The following is a 16181-nucleotide window of genomic DNA, read 5'->3' as shown; positions in this document are numbered from 1 at the left end:
ATTCTTCTACATATGGATATCCAGTTTGTCTAGTTTTCCCAGTGCCATTTGTTTGAAAGGTTGTCTTCACATTTTTGGGGGGTACGTACTAGGGATTGAGCTCAGGGGCACTCAACCACTGAGCCACATCCCCAGCTCTATTTTGTATTTTATTTAGAGACAGGGTCTCACTGAGTTGCATAGCGCCTCACCATCGCTGAGGCTGGCTTTGAACTCTCGATCCTCCTATCCTCCAGAGCAGCTGAGATTACAGGCGTGTGGCACTGTACCTGGCTCTTCCTACATACATTTTTGGTGCCTTTGTCAAGTATCAGATGGCTCTTAACTATGTGGGCTTGTCTCTGTCTTCTATTCTATTGGACTTCATGTCTGTTTTGATACCAGTACCATGCTATTTTTGTTACTATAGCTCTGTAGTATAATTTGAGATCAGGTATTGTGGTGCCTCCTGCAACACTTTTCTTGTTCACAATTGCCTTGGCTATTTTTCCAAACGAATTTAGGGTTTGATTTTTGTAGTTCTGTGAAGAATGGTCATTGGTATTTTGAACTCATCTGTGTCATTAAAATATATTTACTTCATACATTTTCAAATTGTAGTCAAATCTTGTTCTTACTAATCTCTACTAACGCATATATATTACATGTACTGCATATTTATATACACATACTCACTATGCATGTGTGTATATATAAAATCTAGGCAAGATTAAGTCTTTTCCCTCTGTGGTATATATTTAAGAGAGGGGGGATACATGTTTCTGCAGTGTGCTATGATTCTTTGAGGTTTCTAAGTGCTGTCTTGACTTCTTAGAGAAAATTTCTTCTTGGGACTTGTGTGACTCTTGAACATTTGGAAGGCAAGGGGGAGTGAGGCCAAAGGATACAGTAGAATGACACTCAGGTTTTTACTAGGGCTACTGAGTGCTTTTCCTAAGACAAAAAAAAAAAGTAGGATAAGAAAACCAATGGTAGATTATGTTAAGAAGACAAAAGTAATTTTCAAAAAATAAGTGTAGTTAAAATTCCAGTGATCCATCTAGGTGTCAGTAAATATAGGAGGCGCTCACCCTGGTGTGTAAGAAAAAGATCTGTTTTGTTGGTGCAGGATGATTGATTTTTTTTTTACCAAGTGGTGTTTATTAATTTATTTAATCTTATTTAATCTTCACAACAACCCTGTGAAGTAGGAACCATCAGTAACTTGTATAAATGAGGAAACAGGTACAGAACTGTAAAAGTAAATTGCCCAACTAGGTAAGGAACATTTGTGAGTTACTAACATGTAAGTTGGTTAAAATCATGTCAATGAACGCATGTCGTTCGTTGTCTTAAAATACACTGTGGACAATTAAAATGTTTGAGAAATGAAACGTTTCCTATTGGAGCAAATTATCATAATTTGGTTATCCAATTTTAGCAAGTATAGTCTTAAAGGCAGATGCCTGTTGGTCTTAAGGCAAAAAAAAACTACTCTTGAAAATTTACCTAGTCCTTTAAAAGAGTTGAGGAACACTGTCCTCAACACTGATATTGATTTAATGCCATGCATCCTTCACACACAAGGTACTACTACTTTGCAAACTTGAATTATCACATTCAACATTTTGTAATACTTCTGTGTTTCCTCAGTTTGGGGGAGAATGAGAACTCTTCCAAGATTATGACTAGGAAATTTTTGGTTACTTGGTATTTTAGTTACTGTTAATATTCCAATTGGTGCCTTCCCTTTATGCCATTACCTTGCCTTCCCACTCTAAAAAGATTCCTTCAGTAATGCCCTGAGTGGGAACATCTGTCTTTGTCTGGAAGTGTCTTTGCCTTTATGTGCTACTTTAATTGGTTATGGAATTCTAGCTGACAGTTGTTTTTCCCAGCACTTTGAAGATTCTTGATTGTTTTATGAAAAATCAACTGTCAGTCATGTTATTGTTTCTTCCTTTATAGGTAAACTGTCATTTCTCTGGTTGCTTTTAAGAATTTTCTTGTCTTTGGCATTCTGCAATTTTACCATGATGGTCTAGGTATGAATTTATTTTATTTTATCTTGATTGAGATTTAGTGTGCATTACCAATCTGAAGATGATTATATGATTACAGAGAGTCTTATCCATTACCTCTGATTAACATTTCTTCCTCATTCTTTTTATTCTCCCCTGAAATTCCTATTAGAGATTATCTTTAGACTTTGTATTTGTGTCATAACTTCTCTACCTTTTTTTGTCTTGTTTGTTCTTTATTCTGGGTTCTGTGTAGTTTCTTCAGATGTACCTTCCATATTATTAATTTTCCCTTCATTTACCTCTAAATACTTTAGTTGTTTTTTTTTGTTGTTAAATTTTTTATTCTAATTTGTTATATATGGCAGTAGAATGCATTACAATTCATATTATACATATAGAGCACAACTTTTCATATCTCTGGTTGTATACAAAGTATATTCATACCACTTGTGTCTCCATACATGTACTTTGGATAATGATGTCCATCTCATTCCACTGTCTTGTCTATCAGTTGTTTTGTTTTTATTTAAAAAAAAAAAAAAGCCTTTCTCTCCTTTCACCTCCAAGCAGCCCATTCTTAATTCTTTGTATTCTCTCCTCCTGGCTTTTTTTTTTTTTTTTTTTTAATCCTGGTTATTTTATTTATTTATTTATTTATTAGTTTTAGGTGGACACAATATTTTATTTTTATGTGGTGCAGAGGATCGAATCCAGTGCCTCATGCATGGTAGGTGAGCACTCTACCACTGAGCTACAATCCCACCCCAATCCTGATTATTTTAATCAGGAAAATTTTCAAACTTGTACAGGAATGAAGAAAATAATATATATCCCTACCCAGCTTCAGTAGTTAAGGATTCTGTTTTTTTAGCCCTACCTCCAAACCCCAGTTATTTTGAAGTCTTTGTCATCATCTTGTTATAATTCATAAATGTTTAAATATATATCTAAATGTATCTCTCTAAAGGATTCTTTAATCATTTCAACATAACTTTTTTTATTAACACTTATTTTTTTTTTTAAGTACCTGAGAAATAACCCTTATTTGTCTTCTGATTTCCTCATTTATTTTATGATCCCCTGAAAAAGTTTTTTTGGGGATTTTTTTAGCTTACATGGGTATCTTGAATTGTGGAAGTCTACCCAATGGTTTTTTTGTTTGTTTGTAGTACTAAGGATGGAGCCCAAGGATGCTCTACCATTGAGTTACATCCCCAGTCCTTTTTATTTATTTTTTTTCTTTTGAGACTAAATTTTGCTAAGTTGCAAGGCTGGCCTCAAATTTGTGATCCTTCTGCTTTAGCCTCTGAACTTGGTATGCCTGGTTGCTTACTTTTTAAAATAGTTTTATTTCATGGTTTTTAGTAACACCAAATTAAACAGAAATGCAAAGTACTGTGGAAAAATGAAGAGAAGATTTTACTTTGTTTTGCTTGTTATTGACTGGTGGATAGGCCGTTTGTGATATTTGAACAGACTGTGTAAATTTGTAATTGAAGATAATGTTGTATTGATGATTTTTAGAGGCAGACATCCAACCAACTATGCTTTGTTTACACTGTGGATACATAAACATTTACATATTGAAATGCATATTGTTTTATTATAATTACTTTATTTGTCCCTTATACCTTAGTTAGGACTTTTAACAAATGTTTTAAAATGTCTGTTAGAGTATTTATTATCCACTAATTTTATTTTAATATAGTTAAAAGATTAAACATTAGTTATAAAAGGAGTATTATCTGAAGGGATGAATGGGTAAGGGAAGGGAAGGCACTATTAAAAAGTAAGTCCAGGGCTGGGGATGTGGCTCAAGTAGTAGCGAGCTCATCTGGCATGCGTGGGGCACTGGGTTCGATCCTCAGCACCACATTAGACTAAAATAAAGATATTGTGTCCACTGAAAACTAAATATTTTTTTTAAAAAAGTAAGTCCAAGGTGTCATTACAAAAGTTGCTTTGATTATTTTGGGACATGATGAGGTTAATATTTACAGTTAATATTTCAATTAACATCTGTTTGTTTGATAAATAGGGTAATTAGTGTTTTGAAAAGTCCTACCGATTAGATGTCATCACATGTGGTTTTTAGTGCATATCTAAAGAAGTGTCTTTTATGTGCACATGAAATGTGCAGCAATAAATTTAATTCCTTATCTTGTAAGTATTGAAAAAAATACTTTGGGAATAGGGAATCTGAGTCAGTGGTAGAGCAGGTGCTTAGGATACTTTAAGCCCTGAGGTCATAATGGGGTTGGGGAAGGAAGCAAACTAGAAAGCTTTGAACATAATATGTTACATCTCTTCTGCAGGGTGATGGTATAATATCTTCCAAAAGTGGATACTTCTAGGAATGAAAAAAAATAGTATTAATAATTATACTGGGATGGCAGCTTAACTGAGATGATCCTGGGCAGACCAGCACATATAGTCATTGTTCTCCAGCTCCACCACTTCATTAAAGTAGTTTGTAGAGGTTTTAGGATTTGGCATAGCCTAAGTGAAAAATTTTAACGGCATTTAAGGTGGAAAGAAATTGATTAGATTTTGTAGCTGAGTGTGAGTTCTAAATGGAATGCTATGCTACCTACTATCAGCTGATCACACGGTGAACTGTCAGCTGATCACACAGCATGATGTGTCTTAAGGCTTGCTTGATCTCTATGATAAAGTTTCACTGCATTCTTAAAAAAGTTTCACAGCCTTCCAAGTTGCTAGGATTACAGGCATGTAGCACTGTGCCTGGCCCAATAATTTTTAAACGACGCAAGGATAATTAACTATTCAGTGCATTTCTTTAATTAATGATAGAAAACATTTCCACAAATGATGTTGTATGATTGACTTGAATCAAACCTTCAGTGTTTCATTGCTTGCTTGGTTAAGGCAGCAAATCCTTTATGAAATTTAACCCTAGTGGGTATACTCAGGGTAGAATGGGGCTTGAAGTTAGGCTTTTAGATCATAATACCCTCATTACATAGTTTTAAAAAAAAAAAAAAAAGACTCTTGGGAACCAATTTGCCACAAGATTTCATAGAGCTAATGACAGTACACAAGTCATTTCCACAGATGATAATTGAATTTCTAAAGCTCTACTTGGGTTGTGTTACTGATTAAAGATTTGAGCTGGATATGCCAGCACACATCTGTAATCCAAGTGACTCTGGAGGCTAAGACAGGAGGATCACAAGTTTGAGATTAGCCTCTGCAAGTTAGTAACATGGTCTCAACAACAACAGGAAAAATGGTATGGCTGAGTGGGAGAGCACCTCTGGGTTTAGTCCCTAATAGTATCCCCACATATACACAAACACACAGACATCTCTAATTTGAGTTTGGCCTTATGCTCCATTTTAAGGTTTTTGTTTGTTTGTAATAATGACCTAAAATTAGAGATTGAACATATTAATACTGCAGATTAATGAACTTTAATAAGCTGATACGAAATTTGAAAAGCCTTAAAACATTTGTTTCTTGTGGATTGTTTTGCTCCTGTTTTAAAGCTCTTCTTTGGTTACTTATTTTTTCCTAAATCAGATTAGTATAAAGAGAAAGCTCTATAATGAGAGATGAGCAGCTTATATTGTTTGTAAATCAGAAATTACTTATCAGTGAGTTTATTTAGTATAAAAATATGAATTTGTTGAGTGCTGTGGAATACCACTGAAGACAAACAAATTACTTTAGAAAAGCGGTTGAGGGTAATGATAGGATCTTTATGCTCTCTCAGGTTCTCAAAAAGGAGAACCTTCTGCCCCTCAGGTAACAACCGAGCACTGGCAGGAGCTCAGTCCTGCTCCAAAGCTCCCAAGAGCACAACATTTTCCAATTAAAGAGTTTGTAAGGGGGATTTCTAACTTCATTGATAAGAATAATGTATCCAGAAAATTAGTGGAGGAACTTTCAACTGTATAAATGTTAACATTGATTCACTACTTCTCTCTCTTGGCATCTTAGCAGTACCCCTTCTCTCCAAGTGCTGAGCTTCGAGCATCATAGGCCAGCATTCTACTATGAGCCTCAACCGTAGCCCTTTAATTAATACACTTATTTGGAAAGATTTTGAGGGAGCCAGTTGTAAGTTTGGATCTATTTGCAGGTTTTGTTTTGTTTTGTTTTGTTTTTCTCTCGGGGGTCTGTATTGAGTTTTTTAAAATAATTTTTAAAATACTACCAATTAAATTGTACAGACAGGCTGTATGCCTCAAGTTTTAGTAGCCTATATTCTATCTCATATTAATAGCCATGGATAACTAGATAGAACCATGGTCATTTTGGTAAGACTGAAGCAGCATCCATTATCTTTTAATTGGACTAAAATACACATCATATGGGAAGACAGAATTATTCTGTACCTGTTGTTTCCTTCACAGAGAGCTAGTGGCATCTGAAAAAGAACCCATGATACCTGGCTGAAACTCCAGGATGGAAGTAATGTCCAAGTCACTTTATAAAAGCCCAACACTGTAAATCGTACGTAATGGCTATGTGCAAACTAGTTGTTAAAATTAATAACTTTAGAAAGGAGAAGTTAGGTCATAAGTGGCTGAGTTCTAACTAATGCACTAGTAGCAGCTAACTGAATCCTCAGAAGGCAAGTTTGCTTGTAATTGTAATACAGTCCATGTCAATAGGTCCTCATGAGCAGCCTACACCTGACCCAGGAGAGACTAGTGCTAGAATGGAAATTTCTCTCATCTCTGTTTCTTACCCCAAGCCCTCTATTTAGTCAGACTTGACTTTTTTTTTTTTTTTTTTTTTCTTATTTAAAAAGAAAAAGCCAGCAGTGGTGGCTCATGCTTATAATCCCAGTGATTCAGGAGGCTGAGGCAGGAGGATCACAAGTTCAAAGGCAGCCTCAGCAACTTAGTGAGGCCATGAGTAACATAGTGCGATTCTGTTTAAAATAAAAAGTACTGGAGTACTTTTTAAAAAGCTCAGTAGTTAAGCACCTCTGGGTTCACTCTCCTGTACCCCACCCCCCCGAAAAAAAATTTTTAAAAAGACTCAGTTTGGGATTTAGAACTTTTTAAAATGGCTGTCACTATTGTCTTCCTCCTTTAAGAAAAAAAAAATGCTAAATTCAGTTCATAAAAATTTTAAACTTTCAATTTTAAAATTAAAAGACATAGAGGGAAAAAAATAGTGTGACTTTCTAAGATTCTGGGGAAGAGTTTGGGGTTTATTAAATAACTATTAAAAATGTACTGGTAATGTTGAACAGAAGAAATTCTTAAAAAGAATCCCTTGATTCCTTTTTCTCCTTCTGAGTGTGATGATGTGGAGCAGCGCTTGTTTGTACCTTGGGTGTGGCCCTTTGGGCCTTTTGCCACACTCCTGGCCCGAAGACTTTCCAGCTTCAGCCATGGTTTTCATACTTGCCACTTTCATAACATATGAACTTCTGGGAGTTTATTACATAATTTTTCACTAATTTTATTTTAAAAGCCTCAGGCCTTTTAAAATATTCCTTCAGGGGGCTGGGGATTTGACCCGGGGATAAATATAACATTTGAAAAAATAATTTTTTTTTACTTTAAAGGTTTTATATGTTTTTCTGTTTCTTTTCATTAAAATAACTTATGGATGCAGTAGTTGGTCTTGTTGGGTCATTTTTAAATTAGGTAAACAAGGTTTCTTGGATTAGAACTACATTTTCTAAACTTGTATTTTAGATCTGTAAAAAGTCTTCATTTTCTTCAGTAGTGAATTTATCTGAAGTTGAAGCAGATTTACTGGGTTATTCTACAAACTCCCCACTTTGTATCATTGTTGGTACTTTTATGTCTTAACTGATAGTATGTAACTACTTTTCCAAAGTGCAATCTTAATTTTCTTTGCTTAGAATTTTTCACTAGTTTAACTTTGCCTGAAGCAGTTCTTCTCAAACTGTGTACCTAGGCAGGAGAACTGGCAATGACAGCCAGTGTTTATTGAGCACTTAACATGTGACATGGTTACATGAGCACTTAACATGTAACATTTCCCTCATTACCAAATCCAGAGCTAATGGCATCTGAAAAAATTTATTACCAAAACAAACCTATGCAGTGGGTGTTAAAATCTTTAAATTTCTAAGAGAATTTCACTATATTCCACAATATTTTAGTACTTTTTTTTTTTGTACTGGGGATTGAATCCAAGGTTGCCATACTACCGAGCTGCATTCCCGGTCCTTTTATTTTTATTTTGAGACAGTTTCTTGCGATGTTGCTTAGATTGGCTTTGAACTTGTGGTCCTGCTGCTTCAGTCCCCCTGTCACTGGGGATTACAAGTATGTACCAGTGTGCCTGGCCAAAAAAGATTTTAATTATTTAACATCAAGTAAAATTGGTAGTCTTAAAATACCATACTTGTTTTTTGTGACTTTTTTTTTTTTTTTTTTAAATACTCCTGGTCATACCTGGCATCTTTGGAAGTACAAATACTTCTGTTTGAGCAGCACTGGTTTTCGTTCCATCAAGTGCAGGTATCTTGATATGAAATCAGGGATAAAAGAAATACCCAATTTTTAAAATATGTAAAATCGGGCTGGGGTGTAACTTAGGGATAGAGCACTTGGGTTTCATCCCTGGTGCTGCTTTTTTAAAAAATTCAAATTCAGTTGACATAAAATTGCTGTTCAAGTTTCTAAAGCTCATACACAGTTCCTGGGCTTGCCTTATTCTTGACGGGTGCTTGTCTGTAGAGGGTACTGGACATGCTGCTTGAGGCTGTGATGATTTACTTGTTTGTTCCCTGATTGTACTTTTCTCCCTGGAACTTGATGTCTTAAATGTTTTGTTTCCCCTCCCTAAATAAAATGATTACAAATCCCTGTTTTCTTCCTGGTTCATTCTTTCTTCTTGATATTCAAGTATCCCTCCCCTGGGAAGTTTGTCTAACCCCTGGGGTCTCTGACAGAATCAGCTATTTAATCTCTGTGCTTTCATAGCATGTCATTTCTATATCTATTAACACTTGGTGTGTAGATTGGGAGCTTCTAAGGAGCCGGGACCTTATCTTCAGTCTTGTATGTATTCACTCTGGCCAAATACCTGGCATGTATGCAAGGATCAATAAATGCTGAATGAATGGCTGGGTAAAAGGGCAGGTTGTTTCTAATAATGTTTGGGGTAATTTAGCTTTACTGTTAGAAACTGTAGGCCACATGATTTAAAGCTTACAACAAGCAGTTGTAAGAACATGCTTCAAGTTCTGGCTAGAATGATATAATGTTATATTAATAATAGGCAGTTCAAATGCATGATAGGCAGAAGCATGTCATTATATTACAAGTTCTTGCTATAATTAAATGGTTTTTACTAGTGTTTACTGTTTTATCTTATTTCTTTCAGGAATTGTTGGATAAGTATTTAATAGCCAATGCAACTAATCCAGAGAGTAAGGTCTTCTATCTGAAAATGAAAGGAGATTACTTCCGGTACCTTGCTGAAGTTGCCTGTGGTGATGATCGGAAACGTAAGTATATTTGACATACATGTAAAGTCAATGTATAAAAGGGAGTTGGGGAGAAGGTGACACTTATGATGATAGTCTATGTCTCCAGGCCCTTTGTAACTTAAAAGAAAATTGTGCAACTTGTATGTCAAGAAAGTGAATATTGCCTTATTTGGAGCGCATGATTTGGGAGGCTAGGGCAGAAGGATCACAAATTAGAGGTCAGCTTCAGCAATTTAGTAAGACCCTCTCTCAAAATAGAATATAAAAAAGAACTGAGGAAGTAGCTCAGAAGTAAAAGCACCCTGTGTTTAATCCCTAGTACCAAACAAATAGAAGAAAAAAAATGTAGTCATTAATTTAATGTGTCCTTTAAAAATTTAAACACATGTGAATTCTAATTCTAATCTGATATTAACAACAGGATCGATCTCTTAATATTTTTAGCTCTGGGTGATTCTGTATTTCAGTGGAAATTACATGTAGAACATAGAAACAGTATGTTATGTTCCTTTGTCATTAGTTTAGTATACTACTACTGTCAGGTTTCTGTTCACGATAAAAGGCTCAGGGGTTACTCCAGTTGAACCGGGCTAAATACCTTTTTGTTTGGGGTCGCAGTGATGGCTCCTCTGATCTTAAGGGTCCGCAGGAAGAGAGAGAGAGCGAGAGCACGTGCTGACCCCTTTTATTGAGGAGAAGCTATTCAAATGAGGCAAGGGGGTTTCAGGGGGCTGAGTCTTCTTCATGTGTCCACTGTCGGCAGGTTGATTGACATCTGGGTAGGCCATACCCAAGGACACAGAGAAGGGGACACACACACACACACACGGCATTTCCATGGAAGATTCTATCCTAAACAGGGCAAGGGGTTATATTACAAAGGAACAGGTGAGCATAGTTCCACCCATGGGGCGGGCTGTAGCAAGACAGACCCATGCACGAGACACCAACCCTCGACCCTCAAACCCAAGAAGGGTGGGGAAAGTTCTGCCACATTTCTGTGACTGAACGCCTCAGCACCCAGCCGGGGATTGTGACTCAGTCAAGTGCAAGGCTGGTCTCCCACATACTACCAATTTTAAAGGATCACAACATTGCTAATCAGAGTTCTGAAGATAGGTAAGATGAGTCTATTTTTGGTGTATGGTTTGTTCCAACTTCACAGTAATTTTAAATGACCCTTATGTCTAGGTTTTATTTGAATACATAGGAACTGTGTTGACTGGAAGAATTGTCATAAAAATAGAATATTAAATACCTTCGGTGAGGGTACTGGGGATTGAACACAGAGGCACTCGACCACTGAGCCACATCCCCAGCCCTATTTTGTATTTTATTTAGAGACAGTTGCTTAACACCTCACTTTGGCTGAGGCTGACTTTGAACTCAAGATCCTCCTGCCTTGGCCTCCCAAGCCATTAAATACTTATTTTTTTTAAGTCTTAGACTATCATTTAAAAAATAATGGGGAAAAGTAATAATCAGACTCCCTATTTTAATTGTGGAAAAGTAAACCTATTTGCAGTGAACTCAGTCTTCTGGAGTATTATTAGCGAGTATTATAATAAACCCTACTGAATTTTATATATGGGCCTGCTGACAAAATTGTCAAGTTGAAGGTAGAGAAGTATCACTGAATTCCTAGTTTTTTACAATAAGCTTGTTTTTTTCTTAATATTGCCTCATCCAAAAAAGATGTACTCCTATACTCTGATCTCTGAGTTAGTCACTGAAAACGAGAATTCTGCCATCCTATGTATCAGTGTAATTGAAGATATAAAGAAAAAATAGTTATACTTTTCTGTAGTGAAATCTGTCTGCTAAACTAACACTTTGTGCTGATGTATAATTTCTGTTGCCACACAGATAAGCAGAACTGGACCTGAAAACATTGACACAGAAATGAAAATATTTATAACAACAAGTCAAAGGAATGTCCTTGGGAGATTGGGACATATCCCTGGCTTTAATCTGAATTAGCTGCTTGTAGCTCACTGACACCCCTGAGTCCCACACATAGTCTCACATGCATTCTGTTCATCTGGATTTGTAAGTGGGCTGTCCTTATATTACTACTATTCTCCGGCGCTGGGCTTTCTCATGTGCCTGACAGCATGCCCTTCTCACTACATGAGGGCTATTCCAGCCGTAATTGGGTCAATAATAGGCTGTTTCAGAAGAAGGAAAATACACACATTCAGCAATAGCTTAATTTGTGTTATGTTAGTCTTTAAGGCTCATGTGGGCACCTTTTCAAAACAATGATGATTATAAAGGCACAAAATTTGGAGATTTTGGTGGTAAGATATTTGTAAAGTGTTCTCATTATTTAGGGAGGTAGCATTCCAGTCAAAAAATTGTGGGGTTGGGGCTGGGGCTGTAGCAGAGCGCTTGCCTAGCATGCGAGAGGCACTGGGTTCGATTCTCAGCACCGCATGAAAATAAACAAATAAAATAAAAGCATTCTGTCCATCTACAACTACAAAAAAAAAAAAAGAAATTTTGTTCTCACCATTGGTTTATTTTTATTGATAGGCTTGGTCTTATAATTCAGGAGAGGGCTGTGTAAAGTGGTACACACCTATATTCCCAGCCTCAGCAAATCAGCAAGGCTCTAAGCAACTTCAGCCAGATCCTGTTGCTAAATAAAATATTTAAAAGGGATGGGGCTGGGGTTGGGGCTGTAGCTCAGTGGCAGAGTGCTTGCCTAGCATGTGTGAGGCTCTGGGTTCGAATTTCTAGCACTACATAAAAAAACTAAGCAAATAAAGGTATGCTATCTATCTACAACTATAAAAAATAAATAAATAAACAAGGGGGCTGGGATGTGGCTCAATGTTTAAGTGCCCCTGGGTTCAATCCCCAGTACTAAAAGGGAAAACATCTTAGCCTCAGAGATGGGAAAATGTGATATACTATCTCATGCATTTTTATAAATTAGCTGTAAGCAAGCAGCATTATAAAGACAGTTGAGTGACTAAGTGATTAAGTAATACCAGCACAGTTTAAAACAAAAAAGTTTCATATAATGGCTGTGCCCCACTTTCTTGCATTATCAATTAATTTTTAAATATCTAGTACTAGTATGCAGTGGTTTAAAAAATGCTACAGAGAAAAGTCTCATTCTACCAAAAGCTAGTAGCATGTGTTAAAGTTAATATGCTATATATTGGATATGTTGGGTATAGTGTTTTTTCTTTTCTTCTCAGAAACGATAGATAATTCCCAAGGAGCTTACCAAGAGGCATTTGATATAAGCAAGAAAGAGATGCAACCCACACATCCAATCCGCCTGGGGCTGGCTCTTAACTTTTCTGTATTTTACTATGAGATCCTTAATAACCCAGAGCTTGCCTGCACACTGGCTAAAACGGTAAGATGTTTTCCAGGAAATGTCCTCTTTGTCTAAGGTTGTTTTGGATATCAAGTATGTTAATTTCAGCTGGGTGCATGCCAGCCCGTAATCCCAGTGGCTCACCAGGGTGAGACGGGAGGATCGTGAGTTCAAAGCCAGCCTCAGCAACGGCAAGGCACTTAGCAACTCATTGGGACCCTGTCTCTAAATGAAATACAAAATAGGGCTGGGGATGTGGCTCAGTGGTTGAGTGCCCCTGAGTTTAATCCCTGGTACCACCTCCCCCCCCTAAAAAAAAAAAAAAAAAGTTAATTTCTAGGTGTTTCACTTGGATGGATAGAGGGAGGATTTCTTCAGTATTTATGTGGATATATTCCTTTTTATTAGCATCTTGTCCACATGTCCCTAGCCCTGAACACCATAATCTCTTCTAACAGTGATTATAGCAGTAATCTGGCTAAAGAGCATGGGTAGAGTAGTCAAAGAAGTGTGAATTACTTTAGACAGGAAACAAGGTTTGGGAAGTAATGCCTGCCAGGGCGAGAGGCTATTCCAAATAAATAGTAGTTCTTGTAGGTTATATTAATCATTGTTACCGTATTGTGTGTCCTTTTAAAGAACCAAGAAATGCTTAGTGTTTCAGAACGTAGCTTTTTAAGTTTCAGATTGTATGCACAAGTTCTTAATCTGTGAATCTCAGGAAACGGTGCCATTGAGTTTGTTGTTAACTGATAGTAGAATATAACATTGATGTTCACATATATTATAAAAATGGTAAACTAACCAGTTTCTATCAATTGCTTACCATGGATATTAATATTTATCAGGCTTTTGATGAGGCCATTGCAGAACTTGATACACTGAATGAAGACTCATATAAGGACAGCACCCTCATCATGCAGTTGCTTAGAGACAACTTAACAGTGAGTTGTTCACTCTTTTATTTCCTTTCAGGAACAAAAGTAGTTTATTCTCTCAGAAAATGGACATTTAATACATAAGTAGAATTCGTAGGCAGGTTTCCCTAGTGAATAGGCATTTTATCAGACCTTCCTGAGAAGGTACTAAGAACAAGGAATTTGGTATTAACATAATGCTATTCTGTGGGTTGAAGGTGTTGATTATATTAGCATAGGGTTATATAGTTGTAGTGTCCCGTTTAATTAATTATTTATTTATTTGTGGTGCTGAGGATCAAACCATGGGCCTTGTGCATGTGAGCTATAACCCCAGCACATGTATTCCCTTTATTTGGGTAAATTTGCAGTAGCTTATTAGGGACTATATAGTTGTAGAAGCTTTCTTAAGATCCAGTGAAACACCATGTTCTATTAAAAGGCATGGTGGCACACACCTGTAATCCTTGGAGGCTGAGGCAGGGGGATTGCATGTTCAAGGCCAGCCCCGGCAACTTACTTAGACTGCCTGTCTCGAAAACAAAAAGATCTGGGGATGTAGCTCAGTGGTGGAACACTCCAAGTTTCAATCCCTGTACTAAAAAATTACCCATTTTTTTGAAATGATTGTAATCAGTATTAACTAACAAGTTTTCACTTCATGTTTTTATCCTAAAACTAGAAAGATCCTTAGAAAATAGTACTTGTGATCTTTTTTTCCCCCGTTGGTCTTTTTGGTTGGTTTGTTTCACATAATTTGGTATAGAACTCAGGACTTTGCATATGATAGACATTTGCTAGTAAGGCTCTAAGCAACTTAACAAGATCCTGCCTGAAAAAAATCAAAAGGGCTGGGGATGTGACATGGTGGTTAAGCACCCTGTGTTCAGTCTCCAGTCCCCCACCCCCCAAAAAAAGAAGAATCACACTTTGATGTAGCAGTAGGACTTGACAGATTGTCTGATCTGGAAATAGTAACCTAATACAACTTTTTTTTTTTTTTTTTTAATTCTAGTTATGGACATCAGACAGTGCAGGAGAAGAATGTGATGCAGCAGAAGGGGCTGAAAACTAAATGCAAACAGGGTGTCATCCTTCTTCCCTCAAGAAACCTTTTTACACATCTCCATTCCTTATTCCACTTGGATTTCCTATAGCAAAGAAACCCATTCATGTGTATGGAATCAACTGTTTATAGTCTTTTCACACTGCAGCTTTGGGAAAACTCCATTCCTTGATTTGTGTTTGTCTTGGCCTTCCTGGTGTGCAGTTACTGCTGTAGAAAAGTATTAATAGCTTCATTTCATATAAACATAAGTAATTCCAAACACTTTTAGTAGAGGACTAAAAATGTATCGGGTATTTAAGTAATCTGAACCAGTTCTACAAGTGACTGTGTTTTGTATTACTGTGAAGATAAGAAAATGTAGTTAATTGCAATTTAAAGAGTGTTCTACATGACTTCTTACTTTCTACATTCCCTTCTTTATTTTTCTTTGAGGGTTTCCTTTCAGTAAGCAACCTTTCTATACTCTTACTGTATTCCTTTTTAGTGGGAATCCAGAAGTATTAGATGGAATGGGAGAGCACTTGACATTTCCTGGCTGGGGTGGGGGGGGTGGCGGTCACAAGTTGAAATGCCTCCTATATCCCATGTTGTGGAGGTCATGTCCATCTGTGATCACAGGGAGTTTCCTTATTCACTCATCATTTGCTGCTGTTTAAGTTGACAACTTCCCTTCCCAATAAAAATTCACTTACACCTCCTGCCTTTGTAGTTCTGGTATTCACTTTACTATGTAATAGAAGTAGCATGTTGCTGCCAGAATACAAGCATCGCTTTTGGCAAATTAAAAGTGCATGTCATTTCTTAATACACTAGAAAGGGGAAATAAAAGTACACAAGTCCAAGTCTAAAACTTTAGTACTTTTCCATGCAGATTTGTGCACATGTGAGAGGGTGTCCAGTTTGTCTCGTGATTGTTCTTTAGAGAGTTGGACCACTATTGTGTGTTGCTAATCATTGACTGTAGTCCCAAAAAAGCCTTGTGAAAATGTTATGCCCTATGTAACAGCAGAGTAACATAAAATAAAATTACATTTTATAAAACCATTTACTATGACTTTGTAACATTTGCATTACCCGTATTTTAAGGGACAGGTGAATTTACTACTTTCTGAAGTTGATTGATACTTCCCTTTTATCTTATGTAAAATGTAGTAGTGATACCCATATTTCTGCATTGTGGTACACTTGTCTGGGGCTTCCTGGAAATGTGTAAAATTGGACTACAATTTCTTAGTGTTTTACCAAAATCAGTCTCATGGTCCTTCTCTTTCTCAGATGTAAATGATACCTGGCTAAGTGTTGTGGAATAAAGTGGACATTTTAAAACTAGAAAAGCTAATTATTTGATTGTGAGTGCCTTGGATGGTGTTAGAATTGTGCTTCAGATATTTTAAGAGGCAAAGAGTAC

General features: G+C 36.6%; 1 protein-coding gene across 1 annotated transcript in view; it reads left to right on the top strand.

The window, feature by feature from the left end:
• Ywhaq (tyrosine 3-monooxygenase/tryptophan 5-monooxygenase activation protein theta) overlaps nt 1-15817 on the top strand; it is a 33980-nt gene extending 18163 nt beyond the window's left edge. The window contains exons 3-6 of the mRNA XM_046441238.2: nt 9348-9471; nt 12663-12826; nt 13636-13731; nt 14720-15817. Coding sequence (XP_046297194.1) covers nt 9348-9471; nt 12663-12826; nt 13636-13731; nt 14720-14779 — 444 coding nt within the window. The 3' untranslated portion in view covers nt 14780-15817. The remainder of the gene's footprint in view (nt 1-9347; nt 9472-12662; nt 12827-13635; nt 13732-14719) is intronic.
• Nucleotides 15818-16181: the final 364 nt, after the last annotated feature.

The sequence above is a fragment of the Marmota monax genome, unplaced genomic scaffold (genome assembly GCF_021218885.2).
Source record: "Marmota monax isolate L192 unplaced genomic scaffold, Marmota_monax_Labrador192_F-V1.1 WCK01_AAM20220418_F8-fsc00010, whole genome shotgun sequence".
Taxonomy (NCBI): domain Eukaryota; kingdom Metazoa; phylum Chordata; class Mammalia; order Rodentia; family Sciuridae; genus Marmota; species Marmota monax.
This window is presented reverse-complemented; position numbering and strand designations above follow the sequence as displayed.